Consider the following 18,780-nt stretch of genomic DNA (forward strand, 5'->3'; position numbering starts at 1 on the left):
AATATTCCCTCTCACTTCAAATATCTCATTGATCTTGGCACTTCTTAAGTCCTCTTTTATGAATGCCTTTATCAGGTGTGATTTAAAAAAAATACAGTGACCAATACTGCTGAGTGCCAGCTAACAAAAAGTCATGTTTCTAAAAACACTGCAAGTGTGTCCTCAACCATCTTATTCACCATACCTGGCACCATGTGACTTCTGGCTCTTCCTGAGTCAAAATGACTGTGAAAGGCAAACATTCTGAATGGATTAAGAACACAGCAGCAACAAAAACAATGCAACTAAAGACACTCACAAAAGAGGATTCCTAGAACTGCTTCAGAAGGTGGCAAGAACAAGGGCATAAGTGTGTTTGAAGCAGGGAGGGTATTTTGAGGGGAGTTAACCACCTAGAAGTTTACCCTGAGCAGTGCGTTTGTTTACATACTGCCTATCGCAAGTGTTGCTCAGGCAGGTGTCATTCAATCAGTTGATTCTTGTACTGAATAAATTTAATAAAACTGTCATTTTTATATTTCCTGTTACATTATCTTATAAAAATTTATGAAAAAATGTTCAATTTTTGGCCATCCTGTACTTAAAAAATCGGACTGGTAAGTGATTAATGACAATGTGTCTTTTATTCTATTAAACTTTTTACCACACACTCACCATACTTTTCAATCACTATCTCCTATAATTACATACAATTATTACAACCATGTACATTACATGTTAAATTAAAAAAAGGACATGATGATGCAAGCTTGTAATCCCAGCACTCAGGAGTCTGAGACAGGAGGATGAAAAATTCAAGGCCAGCTTGGGCTACATAGTAAGTTCAAGGCTAGCCTGGCTAGAGTGGGACCTTGAAAAGGAAGACAGACACAGAGTAGGACAGAGAAAGTAAAATAGTGGTGATTACTAGATAGGCTGTCAAATGAGCTATGACTTAATTCTAACTTTATACTGATATACCCAGTCCTAGCCAATTCAGTCAGTAGGCCTATGTTGTCATAAGCCAGGGGTAGCTATTTAGCACTTTGAATGCAGCTAGTTCAAATTTAGATGTATTCCAGTGTAAAACCGGATGTATAAGACTTAGTATGAAAAAAGAACATAAAATACCTTCATAATTTTTGTATTTATTATAAGATATTCTGGATATACTGAGTAAAGTAAAATATATTATTAAAACCTTTAAGAATGAAACTTCTACGTTTCTAGTACAGGTAAGCAATGCTACCACTGTGACACAGAAAATCAGAAGAAAAAAAAGATTTTGAGGGAAGAATGTGTAGTTCAATTTTAGACATGTGAAGTTTGAGGTACCTGTGGGGAACTCAACAGGAATGTCTGGTGCACAGCAAGGAGTCTGGTCTGGAACTTAGGGAATTACATTTAATGCGTGATACCTGAAACCATGAGCATACAATATAAAGAGTAGTAGGGTGAAGATGAACTTTGCAGATCATTAATACTTCAATGAGCAAATGGAAGAAAAGGTGCTCATGAAGAAAAAACACAAAGAATGGACAGAAAAATACAAGGAAAAAACAGAATCACACAGCATTACCAAGTCAAAGCAGGGGCATATCCCATGGAGCTGGGATTTAACATGAAGAGATTCAATGCATACAGACTTGATCATAACCGCAAATAAGGATGGAAGAGTTTTCAGACAGCAGAGATGGTAGTCATATACAGGAAAGGTCATCTTTAATAGTTTCAGGGATTTTGGTTGTGTGTATTGGGAGGGGTTATTTTTGTGCAGTGCCCTACCACTGAGACATAACCTCTAGTCTCAACTTTGAACATTAAAAAAAAAAAGTCTTAGGTTCACTTCTGGAAGGCCTCAAAAGCTCAAGAACAGGAATTAATAAAAAATGATGAAGCTTTGTGAACATATATGCATATAAACATGGCAATTATGACTTCAATTAGCTAAGAAATATACTAAACTGTCAGAATGAGATTTTTTTCTAAAATACAATAAACTTTCAGAGTAAGATTTTTTTAATCTCATTTTTTTAACATTAGAAGTACAAAGGAAAACATGAATAATCTAAAAACCACAAACAAATTATTGCAGGTGGCACATTTAACAATTTCAATGCAAAGTTTCTTTTATTCAATTACTTGTTAATTGTCTTAGTCACTTTCCCACTGTTAGAACAAAATACCCAACACTCACAATTTAAGAAAGAGGTTTATTTTGGTGCATGGTTTTTGGAGGATTCAGACCAGTCGGATGGCTCCAAGGCAGGAAGGGCATAGTAGAAGGGCCTGGGCAGAGGACAGCAGCTCATACCACGGCAGCCAGGAAGAAGAGAGGGAAAAGAGGAGCTGGGGAGGGAGACACTTGCCTTCCATGACCCACCTCTTTCAACCAGACTCACCTAACAGCAAGTCAACTATAGCTCTCTCATAATCCAATCATCCAATCCAATCATCTCATAATCCAAAGCCCCAACTCTGAACACAAGGCTCTGGGGAAATGTTCTAGATCTAAACCATAACATGCAGCAAGCTTAAGGGTGCAAAACTGTAATGGTTCCATTTGAGAAGACAGGACCTGAACCCCTTGCTTGAGAAGGGGTGCCTAGAGAATTGGTTCCCTGGGATTCAGTTCACAGTGCCCAGCCACCCAGTTATTCAGAAGCTTCTTCAGCCATGATCTAAGGAGGCCCAGCTACTGCTTGAGCAGGTGGAAGACCTTGGCATCATCCACATGGTGCTGGTTTTATAGGCATGCAGAATACAAAGAGTAATAGTGTCAAAGAGGCTTCACCTACATTTCAGAAGAAAGGTCAGACAGTGTGTTCTTGAGAGGGTCGTGTTGAGGCTGTAAGAGTAAAGCCAAAGTGCAGTGGAGACCCTATGAAGCTGGAGATGTTAAGAACATGAAATATCAGCTAAGGACAGCAGCAGGCAATGAGTGAAGCCACCCCAAGAGAGAAGGCATAAGAACTACAACAAGCAATGGCCTAGGGGCAGGGGCATTCAAGCCCTTTGGAGCTTGCATCTCTCTATAATTTGTCCTGGCTGTTGGATATAAAGCTACAGGACTTATTGTTTGTCCTACTGGGGTTCAGTCTTGTCTAGATCCATTTCCTTTGTGTCTTCCTGTTCCTCACTTTTGGAATAGAAATGTTTACCTTGTGCTATTGTGTGCTGAAAGTGTTTAATTTTCTTCTTGAATTTTTACAAGGGCTCACAGCTAAGAGTGTGCCTTGAGTCTCAGAGAAGATTTTAGATTGGAACTTTCAGCAGTGCTGGAACTATTACAACTTTGGTAACTCTTAAAAATGCAAGAAATGCATTTTACATGGAAGAGATGTACATGTACATTTTGGAGGCCAACACTGTATATTCTGGTTAGATTCAGAGTGTCCCCTGAAGTCTTACTTATGTGGAAGGTGATCCAATAGACCAGGGAGGCACTATAGCTGACTGGCTGTTAGGAGGTGGAGCCTGGTTGGAGGTGAGTCACTAAGGAGAGGACCTGAAAGTGTAATTCTCCTTCCCTGGTTTTTCCTTTCTCTCTCTGCTTCCTGGCTGTCATCATGTCCTTCCTGCCTTAGAGGATTGAAACCTCTAAGAACTGTAAACCAAGAAAAGACTATTCTCCTTTAAGTTATAGGTGCTGGGTATTTTATGTCAGTGACAAAAAGGACTAAGACTATAATCTATGATTTAAAAATGATTAAGAGCAGTCCCTATTGATAAGGACCCCAGTCTAATAGGAGAAGAAGCAGACATATAATCCAATCATTGGAAAATACTGCTAGTAAAAAAGAGTTATTTTAAAAGACCAATTGTACCTGAGGCCGAGGAAATTGTTAAAAGCTTCACCAAAAAGGTAAGCAAACCAATCCTGAAAGTGTATCAGGAAGTTGCAGTTGAAGGTGTCAGGAGAGGGAACACTGGTGTCCCATAGTGTGTTCACACTGGGTAGAGATACTCTCCTATGTGGTGCTTCCTCAGTAAACATTTCTTCAACACTTACTATGCAGAGTCTGGATGTGCTTTGCACAAATGCCATAAGAAATATGCTTTTTATCTTGGGGCCAAAGAACTGAGAGTTCTAATAATGCTGTGACTGATCATCATGAAGAAGACTGGGAGTAAAGGAGAGACTGATGCCTTAATGTAGCTAGAGATGAGTAGAGTAGAAGAATAAAAGGAAGAGAATGACATTATATTGTGGATTCAAGAAAGATGGTGGAATTTAAAACTTCTGTTGTATATTACAGTAATAACAAGCATTGACAATGTCAAGAGGATGACCAATTTAGAAGTTACCATTTTGTTCCATAAAACACAAATGGAAAAGCTTCTTTGGAGGAGGGAGATGTGTATCATAGACAAATTGTAACTGTTTTAAAAGGAAAAATACCTGCTTTAAAAAAAAAAAGGAAAAAACCTCATGACCCATTTTAACTGTTATCAACATCTGAGATGACAGGAAATACACCGCAGACTAATTCACGTCAGAGCATGTGTAAAAGTCCCAGAAGTTAATGATAAAACAATAAATTTGAAACATTAAACAGATGAAGAATGAACTTATAACCTTTTCTGCATTAACACTCACTATGGCATTTCCTATAGCTATAACTTCTTTAAAAAAAAAAAAGAAGTTAGACAAGTATGACTTTATATTTATTTCTCATAAGCTACTTTCTCCATCAGAAAATGTCAAATACTTTCAGTTATGGAACAGGGCTCAAAACAAAGTTTTCCAAATATTATTTTTGTACATAACAACTTTTCGCCTGTAAACAATAAAAAAGATCTCATATGATGCACATAAACAGTACAGCTTGAACTCTTACTACCTCCCAGATTTAGAAACAGAACATCAATACACCCACCAAAAGCCTGACGGCAACATTCAACCATTATTCTACCTTCTTCTAAGAGTCACCACTATCCTGACTGCTAAAACTATAGTTTTACCTGTTTCTGAACTTTATAAAAATGTAATTATATTGTATTTATTCTTTTGTATTCTACTTGTTTCAATGGTGTTTATAAGATTTATCCATGTTGTTGAGTATAGCAATAATCTGTCAATTTACATTGTGGATAATATGACATTCTATGATTGAAATACTATTTGTCCATTCCATGTTTAAACTGTGATGAAACATCGGAATTACAGATCTGTGTCAATTTTGTTTAAATTGTGCTTATGACACATCATTTTCCATTTTGCTTAAGACAGTATCTTCCACCACTTTAGAATAAGTACTCAAGAAGTGAAAATACCAACCTACATCACAGCGCACTCGCCATCAACACACACATATAGTTATCCAGATGCCTCAGTCTCCCCTACTTCCCTCACACTTCTCTGATTTCTTCCAAGTTGATTCAGAGCAAGAGAATAAACAACTAGGACTAGTATGATAGGAAATGGAAACAAACCTAGAAACTATGTTCTTTACCTGTGGACCTTTTAACCGTAGAACTTTTGCTAAACCTGACTTTGTATTCTGAGCTTTTAATCCAGCTCAGAAGTCTGAGAAATGTAAATCAATGAAGAGTTTATTAAGCATTATGGTAATGCATCTCACCACCAAAAATGTTACTCTGAAGTTTGGAGAGTAATGAGTACTTTCTAATTCTTTCATGAACAGTCACAATGTTTCTAGCTTCATACATCTAAAAACATTTACAGTGCTACCTCAGTTCTTTTGTTTACAAACAATTCATCTGCAAACAGAAGGGTTTGGCAAAATTTTGGTTTTGCTTCTGAACTCTGCATTGGGTGACAAACACAACTGCAGCTATCTTTTTTGCATAAACACAAATGTGGCCATTTTCTCCAGAAACATGGAACAAACCAACTTCATGAAGTGAGGTACCACTGCGTTTTCCCCCCTAATTCTTCATTATCCATGTATCTATATAGCACTCCAAAAACTTCTAGGTAGAATTTTTCTAAAGTTCTTCCTTGGTAGTTATTTTGCTCACCCAGATTACCAACCTGTAAGCACCATTATATTCTCTATTTCCAGTTCTCTAAAGACCACGTCAGGTATCCTCAAACATACAAGTATAATAATTAGTTTCATGCTGATCTGAAACTATTTTAACAATTGAGAAGTCAGTATATAGGATATCATTTCAATATTGGACAAGAGAAGAAAGATTAATGTAGCACTCTACATATGTTCTCTAAATAGGCTGGAGAGGCAGAGGTGGATTTGTGGGCAGGTGATAGAACTTGCTTAGTAAATGAATCTGGCTGTTCCTTTTAATATAATTCTTTAAAAAGGAAACCCAACCTTAAATTTCATTAAGAAATAAAATACTACCAAGGAGGAAAGAGTTTTGCTCTATTCTGTACCATGAGATGCTATCAGCATTTAGTTTTAGTTCTGAGCAACACACCACATGTTCCGGAGGTAAAAAAATTCTGAATTTTTACAATACAAAGATTAGGAAAAATGGTATCTTTTAAATGTGTGTCTTTCTGACTGCAAGTCAGGACACCACCTATTGATGAAAAAAATGCAAATACCTAATAAACTCCTGTGAATTGCTTTATCTTTCCTTAAGTTATCTTCACCTTAAAAATTGGTATCTGACAAAACTATGATTAGAGGTCCCACTTAACCCAGCTATTCCGCTTCTGGGTATTTTCCCAGAAAAACTGAAAACATTATACCACAGTGATATATGTGCACCCATGTTTATAGCAGCACAATTTGTCACAGCTAAATCTTGGAAACAACCTAAATGCCCATCAACTGAGGAACGGATAAAAAAGATGTGGTATTTTAATACAAAGGAGTATTATTCAGCTATTAAAAAAAAAAAGATAAAACTTGAGGCTTTTATAAGTAAATGGATGCAACTAGAGACCATACTCATAAGTGAAATACATCAGACCTGCATGTGTAAACATCATATTGTTTCCCTAGTGTAAGAAACTGAAAGAGTAAATAAAACTTGAAAGGTACAATAGATATTGTGAAAGGGTTAAGAAACTACTCAAAGGGAAGGAACACTGAGATGAGGGAAAGGACAAAAAAAAGAAAGAAGGGAAAAAATATATATGTATATATAAGGACAGCTGGGATAATTGTACTACTGATGTCTACTGATTTACTGAAAGGAACTGTTAATGCTTAAAATTTTTTTGACCAATTTTACATGCTTCTATTTGGTAATCTGAACAACTAATCTGAAGACAACAATATGCAATATAACAACCGTTGTTGAATTCCTACCATCTTGTTTAGTGAAGCTCTGTAACGTTTCTTTTTTTATTATTACTTTTTATTCTCTTTAATTGTTTGATCAATCTTGCATTCTTACATCTGATAATCTGAGCAACTTCACTGAAAATAGCAATATATAACAACCACTGTTAATTTCCTATCATCTTGTTTTGAAATTCTGTATCATTTTTGTTGTTTTTGTGTTGTTCTGTTTTTGCCTTTGTTGTTATTTTTTTTCTCTTTTAAAAAAAACTGGTGTCCGAAAGTTCTGTGTGTATGGCCTTACCAACCTGGTCATGCCCAATCTCTTCTGGAAGTTCCTTGTATCTTAACGATGCTGACCTTTTCTCAGTATGTGTTGCAAATACTTTCCCCCAGTCTATCATTTGTACATGGCTTTTACTGATGGTGTTTTTCTACATAATTGTTTTAGAAACTCTTTATACATAGTCAATTTTGTGTGAATTTTGCTTATGACACACCATTTTCTATTTTGCTTAACAGTTACCTTCCACCAGAAGATTCCACTTTTTCACTTTAGACTATAGTTTGAAGTAGAGACCCAACTTCAGTTTCTTTCAGTTGAATGTCCACTACATCAATGCTATTTATTAACCAACACTTTCCCTCTGAACTGATTGCCAGTTTTATCATTTTTAAAGTCACATAACCACATACAATAGTCAGCTGTACTATTTTCTATTGTCTATTTTTGTGCCCATATCATGTTATTTTCACAGAGAGGGTTGTGGTAATTTTTAGTATCCAAGACCCTTCCCCCTTTTTCTTTTCTCAGTTTCTCATAATATAGTCTCTTAGAGGGCACTTTTTCCAGGTACAAATTTCAAGATGAAACTGGACAAAAATTGCAAAATATGTGTTATGCACATTTAAAAATGCAGTTAATTCATGTGGTGCAGAATTTCAATTATATTTCATATAGTGAAAAATAATAAAAGAGTCAAAAATAATCACATGGACAAATGTCCTTGTGATGAAACACAGGGGTGGAGGGATACTAAAAAGTATAGAAGACAGTGCACCTTATCTGAAGTAGGTAGAGGTAACTAAGGCACAGGGAGTTAAAACAGAAAAGACTGTTAGGCAAGAATCTGATTAATGGAAAAATAAAGAAAAAGATCCATTAACAGGGAATCAGAGGCCAAAGAAGACAGAGTGTGCTAATATTCAACTTGTACAATTCCACCACATAGAGATGAAAAACTAACTTGATTATTCTATAATGCTATGCTTCATACCCAACCTTCCCTCTAGTCAACACAGACTGAGCTCAACCGATGTCACAATTATATTAATTGTATGGCCTTTGTATGGGTTTTCAGATACAAATCTACCCACAAACAGCAATAGAGAATATAAGCATTCTATGTTTTCACCAGCACTGAAATCTGAATACTGTGCTCTCCATTCCCTTGAAAAACACATCTGAGTCCACTGGTGACTACTGGAAGTAGGAATGTACGTACTCCTAAATTCAGCTCTGAAACTCACAAAATATACTAAGAGAAATAAATTTTCATATAAAACAGAACTAAGAGTTTGCTGACAACCCTGAACCACATATCATAATATACTCTATCAAAAGCAGTACAATTTGGAACAAGCGGATAATGAAAAGCACAAGCTAGCCTGTAGCACTGCGAATCAGGCACTGCTATATTTCCCTAAAATTAATCTAGAAGAGCCTAAGGGTTTTTATGTGAAACAAAGGTGAATAAGGGTACGGTAAAATCATAGGAAAAAGTGCAAATATTCTTTTTGGGTACATTTCCATATGAAAGAATAGCAAGGGAGAAAGAAGAAACTATGTATCAGCCATCTTTATTTTCTCTGACTTTTAAATCTGAAAACCTGTAAGGAACATGGGGAAGGTATGGAGAAAAGAGAACAACTATAATGCTAGTGTTTGTCAGCATTAACTGCACTGAGAAAAATAAACTTCATCAAATCAAGTTAAATGGTGCACTCCTTCCTGTATGACTTACTCATCCAAAAGGGAAGATGGATGCTGAGGAGAGACATAGTTTTGAAAACAGAGAAGCTTTTATGACAAAGCATCCTGTTATGGTTTGTGTCTGGATGTGTCCCGCCAAAGCCTCATGCAGTCATGGGGCAGGCTTCTAAAGTTTATGATTGATTTATGGTCCAGTGTTGGAATTATGTACATGAGTGCTACACTTGCCCTGGGACTGGTAGCTTGCATACAATGTAAGGGAGGGAAAGAGCCTTCCTCTTTGCCACTCCTCCCTTTTTGCTCTGGCTGCTTTTGCTATTTTCCACCACCATGAACTGTTGCTCTCTGCCATGTGCTACTTTGCCTTGAAGCCAACTGAGTAGAGACTGAAACCTCCACAAACTGTAAGCTAAATAAACTTTTCCTTCCTTAATTTTGGGCACTGGGTATTTTGTCTCAGCAACAAGAGAAAAGTAACCAAGACACATCCTTAGACGAGAAAGTGAAGAGAACCTTCTAGATGCCCCAAATCACACCCAACTTCTCCCCCACACCACCACCACCACCATCACTACTAAAAATAACAATACTAACATGGAGCTTTTATACTGCAGTCACTATTCTGGGAGTTTTATAAGGTATCTCTTAATCCTCTAAGCAGTCCTAATGGGGTAGGTTAACTCTGTCTCCATTTTATAGATGCAGAAAATGAAGTTCAGAGGTTAGGGGAGTATCTTTTAGTTGTATATATATGAAATATAAGACCTAGAATCTGAAAACAAGTAGTCTGGTCTAAAAGTTGTGATTTTAACTGTTACTGTTATGCTATACTCCTCTCCCAAATTATGTAAAACAGCAGACCCACAGAGTACACAGGATTTTTTTATGTAAACAGTATATATTTACATACCTTGCACCGTAAGCTCTGCTTGAGCTTCAATTGTCTCGTTTCCATTATCAGCTATACAAAAATAAGTCCCAGCGTCATCCTCAGTGATATCACTGATCTCCAGGCTACCACCTGCCAGCAAGACCAGTCTCTCAGAGCTGCATGAAAAATATTGATACCTATCAGTACAAGCAAAATAATACCTGAAAACTCTCCATATAAAACAGAGAAAACATTTCAAAAGTGGACATGGCTACAAATGGACTGAGACTAACATAAAATTATCCAAATTTAATACCAACTTTCTTTGCTTCTATTTTTATGGCTATCACAAATACAAATCAAATTTTGTAATAATTCTGACACTTCTAGTTATTCCCAAAATGGTATTACTTCTGCAACCAATTCCATTTCCCCCAGCCCAACCCTATCTCCCTACTCTTTCCTTTTTGGAAATTAGGTAATTTTGAAGTCTGGAATCCATCTGAGGCTGATTTCACCACAGCTATACCACACTGAGAATACTAACAGAATGAAAAAATTATGAGGGCAAATGTCAAACCAGAAACAGTAAGTCACTGGATGACAATTTCCGATGATAGCTTGGATAGGAAAGGGAGGAAATGAAGAAGGGAAGGGAGAGAGTAGGACAGCTGTCAGACAGCAGCTCCCTGGGTATGGTACTGGGCAGGAATCAGTCACCAACATGCTATCACCAACAAATGATGCTGATGAATACTGATCCAACTCTACATCAAAATGTTATGTTTATTTAAAGAAACAATAACACTGTAACATTGAGGAAAAAGTCACAAATCAAATTCTAATCAAATTTTTATAAAGTGAGTAAGTTTAGTTAATTGGAGAATTATAAATTAAACCAAACACACAAAAGTACTTGACAGAAAGCAATTCTACAAATGCATAATTAAAGCTGCCACTTTAAAAATCACTTTCACTGTCAACATAAATGCTAAATATAGTAACAAATACAATACTAAACATATACATGTGTATTTTAATTTTAAAACTATCTAAACTGGGTTTTCATAAGCTAATTTTTTCTTCCAAATCTTATTATTGTTACACACTACCTATGCTCGACAACAACAAAAAATGTTTTGATTATAACTTGTTTTCCACATAGAATTCCTTATGGGGGAAAATCAGAGGCAATAACTATGTGATATTTGCTACACTTATAATTTTCCTTCTATGTAAAGAAAGTACTATTTTGGTTTAAACTTCAGTACACTATATGTGTAGATCATTGGTCTTAGTCCGATAAACAAGATTAAAATCTGGACAAAGAAAGCTGAAAATAAGAATCACAGTTAGTGACTTCTTCAAGAAATGCTACCCTGGTAAAATCATGATTAAATTTTATTAAGTGACTTTTCCACCTGAAATGTCTTAATTATACCTTCAAATTCAACTTTATGTGATGAAACAGAGAAGCAAGATATCATATCATGGAATAGAGCAAGAATAACTGGGATAAAAGTAATAGAAATAAAACCGTTTTAGTGCCTCACAAAATAAAAAAAATTAAGTTAAAATCCTACACTTAAACAAAATCACTATTAAGTTTAAGAAGAGAAAAACTAAATGTTCTGTGATCTCAGGTGAGAAAACAACAATATGTACACATGATACCAGCTTTTGAAAAGTGCAGTAGTTTATCCAACAATTATTTTAAAAGTATCCCTGACGCTTGCTAAGCCTGATATCTGGCATCGCCGAGTGCTGTACAGTAGCCACCTTTCTAAAGGGGGTCAATTCTACTCCCTTTAAAAGAAGCCTTGGAAGAAGAATGTACATTTGCTTGGCAGAATTCATTTAACTTATTTATGCTCACAGTAAAAAGGCAAGCCTTTAAGAACTCCAACACTGAGATACACAGGGCAAAAGGAACAATATATGAAAAAGTATGTGTGGTGAATGATACACACTGGACATGAGAGGTGTATGTTGTCTCTAAATAGTTAGGGTTTATATGGAAAATCTCCCGAATTATCCTTAAAATTCAGAAGAGTATTATTAACCATGACATAGCCATATTTGACTAAAACAAATCCATCTCAAAAAAACCTTTGAATAAACTTGGATGTTCTGAGAAGATACCTGTTTTCTACTATGATTTGTGTAACTGGCTCATTCAGACCCCAGACAAAGAATCACTCTACTAAGAGAATAATTCTTCAACATTTGATATAAAAATGGCAATTTCACCTCTACTTTTTTGGCATCCCTGGAATACTCTTATCTTCTTTGATTTACTTACTATAACTTGACAGTTTATATATTTATTTTATTATTATCTAGTTCCTCCCAGCTAGCACATACACCTTCTAAGAATAAAAACTCTGTCTGGTTCATTAATCTATTCCCTGTACCTACAACAGTTCCTGACAGTCAGCATTCAATAATTATTTCCCCAATAATTTAAACAAATGGAAATAATAGAAATCCTCATTCTTCTTATATAAAAATGATTTGATGGGCCAGAGATATAGCTCAGCAGTACAGCACCTGCCCAGCAAGTGCAAGGTTCTGAGTTCAATTCCCAGTACAAAAAAAAAAATTACATCTTTATTATATATTCGGAATATTCTCTTAAGATGGTAAAATGTCAAAGTTTTTCCAAAAAATCTATTTCAAGCTTTCTTGATAAAGACTTTGTCCTACCATGCAACCAATAAAAATTTCTGCTCTAGGAGCCTGAAATTCTGTACTTCTTCTTTTAAGGTTCCCTATGTTTCTTTTAGCAAAAGCTTTTCTTTTTAAGTGAGCTGTTATTTGTTTATTTCACTCATTTTTTTATTGGCTACACAGACTAATAAGTATTATTTTGGTAGATCTGTATATGCACATGCTTTGAGCATTTTGTATATGCACATGCTTTGAGCATTTTCACTCTGATAACAAAGGTTTTTTTAAAAAAATTCCTTGAAGTCTAATAAATTCCTTGCATAATATTTAGCTAGTAAGAGAAATAGGAAGACAGGAAGCAAAACATGGACAGAAGTTTGTGAATGCATGTGTATTGAGAAAGAACTCAGGTGATTTGGGGGTGATTCTATCAGTTATGCTAATGGAACATGTCAGGACCAATCACAGTGTAGTGCATCATCCCTACTGAGCACTGAAAGTTGATCACCTAGCCAATGAGACCATGTCCTTCTCCATGTCTTGGCTACTGAACTAAACAAATGAAGACCGTGTGCTCTCTTTAGATTACTTCAGAGGGAAATGCTAGATCTGCTCCGTCCAACTCAACAGCTACTAACCACATGGGGCTAGTAACACTTGCTGTATGTGGCCAGTCTGACTAAGGAACTGTATATAATTTTCAGGTATAAGCTGAAGCAATGTAAAATACCTTCTACTAAGCTCAATTTTATTGTTTGGGTAGAACTATGTTTCAATCTAAATAGTACATCACACAAAATATTCCTGTTGTATTCAATAGTGCATGCACACAATTCTAATTTTTTTAGTGTTGATACTAGAAAACTCCAATTTATTAAAGTTTGTATTATATTTTGGCTTGTATTATATTTTCATCGGACATCACCGCTCTAAAAGAGTGATCCTTCACTGGGGGTGATTTTGCCTCACTCTTGACATCAAAAGTTACAAGTGTTTTTGGTAGATGTGGGATAGAGGCCAGAGATCCCAGTGAACATCCTACAATGCACAAGGTAACTTTGTTTTGGAAACAAAAACATACCTACCTACTGCTACCACCAATATTACTCCAGTTCTCTTATGAGATTACAACTCAGAAAAGCACTCACATGTAAGAAAGAAATGGAGGGGAGTGCAGATAATCTGATGCAGAACTGAAGGATGATATGATTTTACATGGGAAAAAAAGGATGAAAAATACATTTGCTTATACTGTTTGAGCAGAGGGAAAAACCATCAAAATACATGGAAAAATTAGAGAAGATGCAGACTAGTCAGGACTGGAAGTTCTTGCAAAAGTTTAGGGAAGGAGATCCTGAAACCTTAAGCTAAGTGTACTGCAGAAAGAATGAAATGGATGATTATCCTTTAGCATTTTGAAATTGTGTTTTTCTTTACACACCCTAATCATATGTAACACATATACTGCAACGATGACATATGAGCATTAAAATGTGTTTAAATTATCACTTTTTATTAGTCAATAGTCCCAAACAGGAACAGACCAAATCTCAAGCTAAGACTGAGAACAGTTACCTTTCAGCAGAGAACAGTTACCTTTCTGTATCCAGCACCTCCTCATTTTTCATCCATCTAATGGTTGGAGCAGGAAATCCTGAAGCAATACATGGCAACACTGCACTCTGGCCAATGACTCTGACTAAGGAAGAAGGTTGTTTCAAAAACACTAAGTTTGGTGTTTCCTCTAGATCTAAGAAGAATTTAAATGAAAAAAAAGATTAAAAGACAAGTCAGTTTACTACTTAAATCATGAAGAACTGCTACTTCCTACTCAGTCTATGTGGCCCAAGTAACACAAGAAAATTCCATTTAAATTAGCAAATACTTCTCAAGTAATTTCTTTATGCAAAGCATTGTCTTTATGATAAGTTGTAACTCCTGCTTTCTGGGTGCTTATTACTGGTCTGGTGAAGGAGATTTGATATCAATGTTCTTCACTTTACAAGGTAAGATAATGTAAATAGCACATCAGTGGTACAAACAGTGGAGAGATGAGCAAGCTCAGGACCCATGCCAACCTCCCCACTCACAGGAATATTAAAAGGTCTCCTTTATTTCCCTTTATTTTTATGTTATTTCTGAAAATCTTTCTGAGGCTCATCTCTTTAATCTGTCAATCTTTTGATTCCATAATGCAGCAACCATCTAGCTTTCCACTGAATTTCTGCATCTTCTATTCAGATAATTAATAGGTGCTTACTTCATAGAGTTGTCCTTTTGTGAGCACAGGAAAAGGCCACACTTTTACAGGTAAAAGATAAAAAGTTTTCTACTTAATAGGATAGTCACTCAATGTTGACTCTTGAGAAAAAGAAGGCCACTCACAAGCATAGAACTGTGACTCCTGTCCCCACACTCTTCAGGAAAGATGTTATACAGCCATGGTAACAACCACAAGAACTGGCTTTAAATTTGCCTACCCAATTAATGATAGTTCTGTAGCCATGGTAACAAGTAAATACTATCTAACAGATTAGTGACAACTCATTTCAGTGAATGTGCCTTTGAAAGCCAACCAGTAAGTGACAGCTCAGGCTTTAAAAGTCAGCCCCTCATGCAGCCAGTTAACTCAGCTGGTTAGAGTGTGGCGCTAATAAAGGTCAGCCAATCAACAGCAGAGTTGTTCACATTTAAGGCTGACACTAATCTGCTCCTACCTCTGTAACTACCAAATAAAGAGACTACTCTGTCTGATATCAACCTGCTTTAATACAGTCCAAAACAATGTCTTCTCAAAAACTCTACCACAGAATTTGAAAGGGAAATATGGAAAAAAACCAGGCCCCCAGCAGTGGGAATTGAAGCTGAAAGGTCATAAAACATCAAAAGGCTAGAGGGACTGTGATAAGCTACAAATGAGAGGAAGCTATTAAATATGGAGTGAAAAAAAAAAAAATACACAAAACCAATTATGAGAAAGGCCAGTAGGGACAGAAAGAAAAAGAATGAAAGGGAAGCTGAGTTTATGTTAAAATAAGAACAACCATGGAAATCCAAGCACTCTCACTCACCAGTGTCTCCAGAGCTACAATTAACAGTTACCACCTGACTCATCCCTTATAAAATTAGCCTGAATGAGAAGATGCAGTGGAAGACAAAGGCTTGACAAAAAAAAGTGGGTAATATTTTTTTGATCAAGAACACCATTCAATATTGAACAAACTTCATTACTTGATAAAATTTTAATAATATATTCATTAAAGGGCTGGTCATTCTGGCATACTTTCTTCTTTTTATCCCTTTAAAAAGCTAAGATTCTTTGTGCTGACAAGAATATGTCACACCAAATATCAAATGCTTATTTTAAAAAACTGTAACAACTGTTACTCACTAATAAACACAAAACCACCAGTTAATACCTGGAAGAACCTTCAGTTCAGCTTCATCACTATACTTCGGCGGCCCACCACTTTCAACTACGCAGCGATACAGTCCTCCATCTCCTTCAGTTGCATTGCTGATCACCAGTGTCCCACTTGGAAGCCTGATAACTCTATCATCCAGAAGAAGAGGCTGTCTGTTCTGTTCCCACCTCACAAATGGAACCAAGTCTGCATTAACTTCACAATTTAGAACTGCACTGTTCCCAGCATACACAGAAGAAGGTTCTGGCTGGCTGGTAAATCTTGGAAGACCTGGACAATAAGAGAAAACGGGGAAAAAAGTCAGTAAGTACTACCTAAAAATGTAGTCACAGTAGCAGGAAGCATGTCAACTCATGAGCCACAACATATAGTGAATGAGGGTTGAGAAGAAGGTCCATGAGTTAGGAAATTTGCTACACACAGGGATACAGAGCAAATAAGTAAATGTACTAAGGACAATTGGAGTCAGATTCCTCACAGTTGAAAAAGTAAGATGCAAATATGGAAAAAGATGAGAGGGCAGAAAAAATTCCATGGTACTGGCCCACAATGAAAGTATATAGCATAAACTTATAGTTTTATATAACTGTAGATATATAAATATAAAGATGTAAATTGAAAAATATTGTGCGATATGCATACAGGTGATACATACCCAGTCCTTAGACAGTAATACTCCTATATATATATATACACACATCCATACTCATATACATTACCTAGGCCAGGGCCCAGAATCAATACCATTCTAGTAACAATAGGTACATATGGTGACTTTATCTTGGTAATACCAATTACAAGGAGCCAGTTTCTTGTAGAAATGGCTAATTCTAGGAATGGAATATGCAAAAAACAAGGTAAACTGGGTTTTGTTTTTTTGTAAACTGGGTTCTTTATGTGATGAGTTTTATGCCATAAAGTAAGGAACTATTTGAAGAATAATAGATACATTTAAAAAAAAGTGGGTCCCAAGAATGAAGGGAGTTTCTTCTGGTTAAATCTGGGATAATGGTATTTCTACATTATAACTCATCAAAAAAGAATCTGCTAGTTTATACTGACAATAACAAATAAGTGGAGAAGGAAAATAACCACCTTATTGAAACAAAGGAATTAAGAAAAATAACCATTTGGTAAACACTGTAGTAAATAAGTGATTCAAGCAAGAATCTTCAATGGGTGGTAAAACTAGTAGGTAAAAATTTATTCACATGTTCCCATCAGCTTATACCACCAGTGATACATGCCATGCAATGGGACAGTCACACATGTACCACTAGTGGTTCACTGCCTCCTGGCAGTGATGCATATAAATAGGTCCCTATATTTACAAAATATCAAAGTATCTCTTCCCAAAATACTTATTACTAATTAAAAACAAAGGAGAAATAGTTCACAGACAATCTTTATCAAGTAAAATACTGTAGACATTTACACCATCAGCAACAAAACAACATACCACAGGCTTCCTGGTATGATGCATTGAAAATTATAGCATTACTTCTCCACTATTCCCCCTAAAATGCAAAATCTAAATCTATTTATAGGGGGAAATCAAATAAACTCAAAAAGAGACAAAGAGAACTTGAAGGCCTACTGCATATCAAAAGAGTTCTAAAGAGAAACAACTAAGTAACACATGTAACCCAGACCAAAGAAGAAACAGGGAGAGGGCAAAGTTTTTGCTTTTGTTTTTTGCTATAAAACCATTACTGAGACAATACTGAAATCTAAAGTAAATTATTTAATTAGTATAATGTACTAAGATTATTTCCCCACTTTTGGTGGACACCTGTTGTTACTTAGGAGAATATCCTTATTTTTAAGATATGTACACTAACATGTTTAAGCATGGGTGACAAGGCAACATGTATACACCTGACTACCCTGAATGGTTCAGAAAAAAGTATTTGGGGAATGACAAAGCAGATGTGGTAAAATGTAAACAACTGGGTGACCTGTGTGAAGGCATATGAGGTTTTTTGGTTCTCTTCTTGGAACTATTCTCTAAGTTTAAAATTACCATACCTCAAAATAAAATGTGAAATAAAATAACACATAAATAACACATAGGTTTGTTAACTCTGCTATAAATTTTTCCTTATCTTTTAAGATGATTTTTGAAGGAAAGAAAATAATCCAAATACCTACTTTTAAAAAACCAGAAAACTGAGAAAAGATTAACATGAAGCACAAAATCCAATACAGCTTGGAAAAAGGGAAGCTTAACAAAATCCCCTCTTAAGGTCTCATGAAAATGAGTAATTTTAAAAAATGTATACCCACAAAAACAAATGGGGAATTGGAAAGCATGAAGCTTCTGGGTAATTGGCAAGCAAAAAGTTTCTGAATAGGGAAAGTATATGGAGGAACTAGTAACTGTCATATCCAGGCAGAGAACACGGCAGCTTCTTGTGCTCATGAGAGGGAAGCCAGTTGTCCTGCTGCCTCTGAAGAACTGCAAGAGGAAAAAGGAAGTGGGAGTGGGACGTGGAGTTGGCAAGAGGAGTAACAACGTCTGCATTTAAACCAGCCCAGTCCCCCCACCTTTGTGCACAGCTAGACTTCTCTCCAGGCAGGAAAGCATGGAAAAGAAAAGAAAGAAAGAGAGAGAGAGACAGA

At 36.0% G+C, this 18,780-nt stretch overlaps 1 protein-coding gene across 5 annotated transcripts in view; it reads right to left on the reverse strand.

The window, feature by feature from the left end:
- Positions 1-18,780, reverse strand: part of Neo1 (neogenin 1) — a gene marked incomplete at its 5' end in the record, with an annotated part of 133,830 nt that overhangs the window by 111,823 nt on the left and 3,227 nt on the right. For all 5 annotated transcript variants that reach the window (XM_013519002.1, XM_013519003.1, XM_013519000.1 and 2 more), the window contains 3 exon segments: positions 10,103-10,239; positions 14,330-14,483; positions 16,153-16,428. In XM_013519002.1, coding sequence (XP_013374456.1) covers positions 10,103-10,239; positions 14,330-14,483; positions 16,153-16,428 — 567 coding nt within the window.

This window comes from Chinchilla lanigera, unplaced genomic scaffold, assembly GCF_000276665.1.
Source record: "Chinchilla lanigera isolate Chin_1 unplaced genomic scaffold, ChiLan1.0 scaffold00049, whole genome shotgun sequence".
NCBI classification, from domain to species: domain Eukaryota; kingdom Metazoa; phylum Chordata; class Mammalia; order Rodentia; family Chinchillidae; genus Chinchilla; species Chinchilla lanigera.